The sequence below is a fragment of the Malania oleifera genome, chromosome 7, assembly GCF_029873635.1.
Source record: "Malania oleifera isolate guangnan ecotype guangnan chromosome 7, ASM2987363v1, whole genome shotgun sequence".
NCBI lineage: Eukaryota > Viridiplantae > Streptophyta > Magnoliopsida > Santalales > Ximeniaceae > Malania > Malania oleifera.
The window spans coordinates 94,168,632-94,176,277 of NC_080423.1; the positions used below are offsets into that span (position 1 = coordinate 94,168,632).

A 7,646-nucleotide genomic window follows, 5' to 3' on the forward strand; every position below is an offset into this window, starting at 1 on the left:
ACTTGCAAACAAAAAACCTGAGAAAAATTAGAGGAAAACCAAATGATGTCAATTAAAGACGATGGCTTGGGATACTCAGCTTATCCATACGAATGGGACCTCTCATTTTACTCGGTAGCAGATTACCTGCAAAATATCTCCTTGTATTGCCTCCCTCGCCTTGACGATCCAAGAAATATGCCACCTCTAATAACTCCTATAATATTTCTCATATGTACCAAGAGGAACAAATTCCAGATGTGAGGCATCCCACCACCAATTCCGAGTCGCTTTTAATACAAATATTCTGATATTCCAACTCTTTACAGAACCAAATACCACTAGTAAGAGCCCACAACTCCGTTCCATATCTACCTTATGTACACATAGGTGTGCACAGTTATGTAAAAATTTTAGATATCCTAAAAATAAAATAAGAGGGAAGTGAGTTCATCTGTGTACACATAATCCCACTCAATATTACAATTTTTGAGAAATCGTTTGTATCAAAATCCGATAATCTATAGCCATCTAGAAAGTTTGATGATCCATTTAGGAACTGAATCATTTTATTGACCATCAATAATGCATTACTATGAAATATTCTACCATTGTTTCATAGATAAAACACTATGTAGACATATAATGCATCTCAATGCCCTTTTTAAGGAAGTGAATTTAGGTATTAAGATCCTATATTATTAGTCTAAAAATCAATTCTCTGCCATTAAAAAATTTTGTATTAACCATGTACTGTTCTTCTCACGCTACCCTATTTGACTATTTTTCTTAATGTCTTCATCCTCTCTCTCTCTCTCTTTATAAATATATATATATATATATATATATATATATATATATATATATGACAATCTCTAGTTTTATCTCCTCTAATTGCATTTCTTTTATCATGAATATAAAAGTATTTATTTAAAAATAATATATTATGGCTACACTCATGACTAAGTGATACCTTACAATGTTACAGTGCAAAAAAATCACTTTTCATCAAATAATATTAATTTTTTAAGTTGCCTTTCCCAATGTCTTTAACTATTCCATATTTTTCCCTTCCAAGGCTATAATTATTTATTAATTCATTATATTATTCAACTTGTTCTCTTTCAATACATATCTTTGTTTATCCTCCTTTTAATAATTTTTTCTACATTTTTCCCCTTCTTACTTATTTCTTCCCACATTATTTTATCAAAGTTTAGACACCAATTTGTATCCTAATGCAAGCTATGTGCTTATAATTTATGTCCAATTGTGCATATATAGCATAAGTCCATGGCTAGCTAGTTAATTATTAGACCCTTTTTTTCAAGCTTACATGATGATATTATTATAGTCATAGTGTTAGATCCTCTCACCAAAATGAGTGAGAGGGAAGGCATGTGGCTATGGTAGCCCTGAGCTCAAGTCTAATAAACTCTTGGGTCAATTCTAAATAGGGAAATGAAGTAAAATATTAAGGACAAAAGGAAACAAGTCACATGGCTCAATCCATATGCAGATCAAGGCAAGCATTTCAAAATGAAATTAGCTACTCAAAACGTGGATAATTGAGACTTTAAAAAAAAAAAAAAACTTAAGGATTTGAGAGCATATATATATATTGAGGGGCTGTCAAAGGTCCAAAGAATTTCAGCACTTAGCTAGCATCAATTGTCAACATGGGTTCATGGGTTTTGTGGGTTTTGTGATATGGTGTTGAATTGAAGAGTCAAGACAATGCAAATAGATCTATACATATGGGTAGGCTAATTAAATAATCCTTCTCCTAAATTAATTAAGTAGTTAATATGAAATGAGCTTAGAAAAATTGGACAATAAGACTGATATAATGTAAATCAGGACGGTTCATGAATGTTAGCATATAAAAATTCATATTTATTATTAATAAATCTTTAAAGATTCATCTCCTTTATGAAAGTCACCGTGCATTTACCAAAGGTCATCTATTAATAAATTTAAAGATCAATTTTAATCAATTGAATATTAAAATTCGTTTTGGTGGTTTATGACTACCTATCCATTATTCTCGGGCATTTTTCTGTTCATCATCACAAAATTCTAAAGAGAAGAATACAAACTAGTAGCGAATCTATTTAATTAAGAAAAGATTCTCTCAATCTTATTCAACAAGTTCAAGTTTTCCTTTTGACTTGCCAAATTCGAGTGAAATAAAATAAATTCTTCTTTTTATCATTAAGTTTGTTACACCAAAACAGAACAATATATATTACTCAAATTGAGCTCTCACATGCCCATTTGATTGCATTACATAAAAAGATATTAGTTAGCACAATTTTGTATTATATCGATACACAGTAATGTTCTCTAAAAGACATCAACAATTTTAGTATGCAATGAGCACACAATGTTGTAGGTCAAATCTTAAATTCAAACTCAATTAGTTAAGATAGCATAGTGAAGAAATTGAGATGGGATATAGACTATCTCTATTATGAAAATATAATCAAATTGAACTTCTTTAAAAAGGATACAAAAAGAGACAAATATGCTTATAAAAGAAACAATCCTAAAAAGAAAAAAAGAAAAGAAAAAAGGGGGGGGGGGGGTAATGCCATCAAAACAAGCTTGTCTGATTGTGGTGTTCTTCTTCTTCCAAATTTCTTGGAGTTGATTGAATCTAGAACTTAGTTCCTGCTTCTCTTGTTACACTTATATGAAAGTGTTGATGCTTTAGTGAAGAGTGACAGTGAGGGTATTCTATACATCCCTTTTACTCTAATACTAGCTCTCTAAATCAATTTGCAGCTCTCAAAGATTTGGTCAGTTCACGCAATAGTTATTTCTTGGAATAAGATGAAATATAGTAAACATTTTTGAAAATGTAACTAATAGCTATTCTTGTATGTTCATCATTTTTTCATTCAATATATATATACAATTAACTCGAAGGATCTCTTGTGGCATTGGGTGTTTCATGGTACCCAACTTATCTAATTTCCTGGTTGGATGTCTTGCTATTTCTCTGCAGATTCTTTCTGTAAGGAAATGATGAGGGAGAAATTCTCCCTTTTCTGATTCCCATGCCTTGATATTTCCTCCGGAAGCCCCTCTTGTGTTCAGAATTGCACAATCTGTATGACTATTTCTCCAAACTGACTTCGTGTCCTTACTGTCTTTTTCTCCCAGTTTATTTCTTGAAAGCACATGTTGTACGACTTCCAATCTTCATCTTTTGTTTTATTCTTCTTTGTTGGCTGAATCATTAAATCCCCTATCATTCCTTGAGATATTTTTTACTATCATGGGATTTCCACAATTGCATCCATCAACTCAGTCCGTTCTCAATTTCTATAAATTGTTGGCAAAAGTTCAATGCAGTCTTCTTGTCTATCCCCGACTTCTTTTCTGACTTTCACGGTTTTCCCCTTACTTTTGTTTGCGCTTATTTTAATCCCGAAAAATTCACAATTTCGCCTTAATTTCAGTTGTTTGGAAGTCTTACTTGTTTGCTTGCAGGGTGACGGTGGTTTTCAGATTGGGAAGTGTTCTCTTATATTTTATCTGATGAGGGAGGTTGTTTTATCCTTACTTTTCTATAATCTTATTTGGAGTTTCCAAGCATCTTACTCGATTTTTCCCTATAATGATATTACCTTTTCAAATACACACACACACAATAAGAAAAGAATATACATTTCTATAATAAAATTTGAAAAAGCTTGACATTATTATCTATTTAATGATATCAACATAATTTTTTACATAACTAATTATAATTAACCTATATAATTAATTTATTTCTAGGAATAAACATCCTGCAATCCAAACGTAGGGTCATTGTGTTCAACTATCTCAAATCTTTTCTTCAACTTATACACAATTTTATTATTATTATTATTATTATTATTATTATTATTATTATTATTATTATTATTTTGTAAGGAATAATTAATATACCAATCTAACCTTGTGCATGGTTCGTGGAATGTCTATTCCTAGAGATAGATTAATTGTAATAGGTAAGTAAAAATTAATTATATAAAAAATTATGTTAATACCATAAAACAAATAATAATGTAAAACTTTTTATAAGCTCATAACAAGGAATGGATAAAAAATTCAGCATGGGAATGTCTAATTCCTTTCTTATTACATATGGATGAAATAATAAAATATATATATATATATATATATATATATAAATAACTATTACCAACATTTTCAAATTTTTTGTTATATTACATGTTATTCTAAGGAATAATTATTCCATGAACGAAATGAACCGGAAGGTTTAATGGGATTTCTGTTTTGTATCGATGCTATTTCAGGCTTTATTGAGAGATTAATTAAAACATTACCCACTTTCTATCTTGGTCTAACTTTAATTGCATGTTTGCTAAGTAGAAATGGAATGAAATCGAGAGGAATTGAATCAAATTTACCACTTGATTTTGTCATGTTTATCATTCAAATTTTTATTTTATTCTTTTATTCCACCCGTAAACTAAACATGGCCTAAGAGTACTTGCTCATATGATGAAACCCCACTAGGGATCCAATCGTAGAACCTATTAATTCTTGATTCTTCTATATGATCATTGTTTGGATGGTTTTAAATATCATTATTTAGTAGCTTTATTGTTTGGGATCATGAAATAGTATATTGGCAACGAAAGGCAAAACATTAACATCACAATATATCACATTTGGCACATATAAAATCCCTCCCGCTCAAAAATTAAAGTGTCATACATCCATTTAAATAGAAACAAGGATTTGATATATATTGAGGCCTTTATGTTTGGATGCTGATTAATTAATCTCCTGAGCACATTCAATAACTTAATAGTTCAAGCCCAACTGGGTTTGCTCAAGCTGTAAGGGTAAAGTTGAACTTTGATTATGTTAAGATCTCATATTCAACTCCTAACTTGTAATTTGTCTAGTGAATTAAGGGAAGCGTCAATGGACGGACCAACAATGTATCATTCTTCCAGTTTGGTACTGCCTAGGTAGGTTCAGGTTGAGTTATGTGTCATAAATTTTTTTTTTTAAAAAATAACCCAATAGTTCAAGTTATTTTCTATTCCTTTTTTTTTTTCCAATATATATCCTCTAGCTTCCCTTCCTTTATTATTTTCCCCTCAATTTTTTGTATACTTCAATCCATGAGTGGATGAATATAAGTTCTTGCTTTACAATCCCAAAGAGAAAAAACAAAATCACCAACCAAGCAACATAATATACCACAACAAGACAACAAACATGGCAATCAAGAGATGGAATAAACCTAAAATATGCCCATAATTAATTAATTCATTCATTCATTAGTAGTCATCATAATTATTCATACACCCCATATGACTCATTTATCTTTTAATTGATTAAAATAGGACAAATTAAAGAGCTTAATTAACTAATTAATTATCAAGAAAACAAAAACATGGTGATCGATTGAAGCATAAAAACTCCATCCTCCTTATGATTAATTTATTAAATATATAAATATACAATCATTAATTCATTCAAAATGGAAACAAAAATCAGGAGGAGTACTTTGGGCAAGAGACCTCTTGCAGTAAGCAATGGCAGCCTCAACTGAATTCTCTTTAATCGTGTAAATCTTGCCATTGCTCTGATGATGATGATGATGACTTGCAGGCCTCACCCCTCTGTGAATTGGTGAGCACTTGATAGAACTTGGGCAGCTCCTGGTGGCAAACTTACTATTAACACTGTTATGGTTTTGATACTCTCTGCGAGAAATGTTATTGAGACTTATGCTCATGGCTTCCAACACTCCTCTTATGGTGTCCAAGTTCACCTCCAGCACTCTTGATGATTTCTGGTCACTGCAGCTGCCTCCTGCAATGGCTGTGCTACAACTGTTACTGCTTCCGAGACACGTGTCGAGGTCGACGCCAGTTCGGGTCGACCCTGTTCCAGGCACTGACTGCAGCCTGTTGAAGGACTTGGGGATTACTCTTCTGTAGTCCCTGTGGTGGGTGTCTCTATGTTGATGATCAGGGCAGAGAGGCTCTCTGGACTTCATGTAGGATGCCAGCATTGATTTTATCTTCATGGATTTGAACTTCATGAAGAACTTCATGAGTCCTCCATTTATTGCAGCTGTTACCTTTGTCACTTTCCTTCAATGACACAAGAAAAATTGAAAATATGCATGAAAATTAAGACAGTTCATAAAATTTTAAAGGGAAAAAAAGATTATTGAAAGTTATTTAACTGTGGAATAATTAATTAAGGATTAATATAATTGATTGATGGCTACTTTCAAGCAATTTTCTTGTCACAATTTCTCTTTATTTTACACTGTACACATCAATGTCATGTTAATTCGGCAATAAGGACAGGTTGATTAGGAAGTACATGATGAGTGTTGGCCTTGTAATTACAAAAATCCGTGGGAAGCTTCAACATCATTCACAAGTTAATTATCAAAAACTAATCATATAATTAACAAATGCATGTGTGTATGTTCGTACCTGCTCCGCGGCAACTCTTGGTTATTATGGATTTCGTTTTGGATTGTCGATTGGGGACTTTGATGGGAAGAACATGTACTATCTCGGGTCTCGTTGCCGATCCCCTCCTCCGATGAATATGCCCTCGTGCTTGATGAGGATTGCATCATCTCCTCCGCTTTATTGCTGTTGCTGTTGTTGTTATTGCTATCACTTTTAGCAATAGTAGTTTTGGAAGGATTGTGTGAAAGCTCATGAGATTCCGAAGGCAAAAAAATAGTATTTTGTGTGGAAGGAGTGCTTGATGTGATTCGAGGCGGCGATGGCAACGAAGAAAAGCTCTCAGTTTGATCGGTGTCGGGGCGGACGATGGTTTCTAGGGTTTTGGGAGGCATAAGAAACAGCTCCCGTGCCAAACCTCGGCCGTGGAGTTCCGGGAAGAGGCAGGAGGACGAAAAGGAGATGCGAAACTCCAAATCGTCATCTTCAACATCGTCGGAGCAAGGACGGCGCTCAAGAGAGATTTCGATGTAAGAATCATCGTCGTCGTCCTCGTCACAGTCATCGTCGGAGTCGTCAAAGAAGACACCGAGGTAGGTAGGAGAGTTGAAGTCTTGGCAGGTGATCAGGGAGAAACTCTCTCCCTGCAGTTCTGGATCATGGAAGCTGATCATGTCCTCCATGATCAGAACTAAAATCTAGTGACACAAGATCTAGCTCTGAGAGAGAGAGAGATGGTGATCAGGGATGGAAATTAAAGAAAAAAAAATTGAATGGAGGAGAGGGAAGAGGCATGTGCATGCATGGTGTAGTATAATAGCATAGGAAGCAGCTAGCTAGGTAGGGGAAATTGCTTATGAAATAGCTTGGATGATTTAAAGGAGAGAGGCTAAGGTGAGGGAGAGAGGGGTTGGTGCTGTGCTGACTTTGCACTTTGCTCAGGAAGAGGAGACACACACACACACACACACACAGATATATATATATATATATATATATATATATATATATATATATATATATATAAAAGACTAATATATGAGGAAAACTTCGCCCCAACACCCCACACGGTTGCCCATTCTAAGAAAGAGAGAGAGAGAGAGAGAGAGAAGAGATTTTGGACCCCTAAGTCAAAGTGATAGGTGAATATTTGAAAGTTTTTTTATTATTATTTTTAATACATTTATTAAAAAAATGTCCTAA

General features: G+C 33.4%; 1 protein-coding gene across 1 annotated transcript; it reads right to left on the reverse strand.

Moving 5' to 3' along the window:
* Positions 1–5,415: 5,415 nt before the first annotated feature.
* Positions 5,416–7,404, reverse strand: LOC131159955 (uncharacterized). The gene is made up of 2 exons (XM_058115200.1): positions 6,465–7,404; positions 5,416–6,110 (listed from the first exon to the last, which is right to left on the reverse strand). Exons 1-2 carry the CDS (start codon positions 7,124–7,126, stop codon positions 5,483–5,485), a joined length of 1,290 nt encoding a protein of 429 aa, XP_057971183.1. The 5' UTR covers positions 7,127–7,404; the 3' UTR covers positions 5,416–5,482.
* Between the last annotated feature and the right edge of the window lie 242 nt (positions 7,405–7,646).

Bases quoted from the DNA above. Each gene is read 5' to 3' on its own strand.
- LOC131159955 (XM_058115200.1), bottom strand. From the start codon at position 7,126: ATGGAGGACATGATCAGCTTCCATGATCCAGAACTGCAGGGAGAGAGT. The intron at 6,111-6,464 runs GTACGAACATAC...GTGTCATTGAAG, and splicing joins CAAGAGTTGCCGCGGAGCAG to GAAAGTGACAAAGGTAACAG.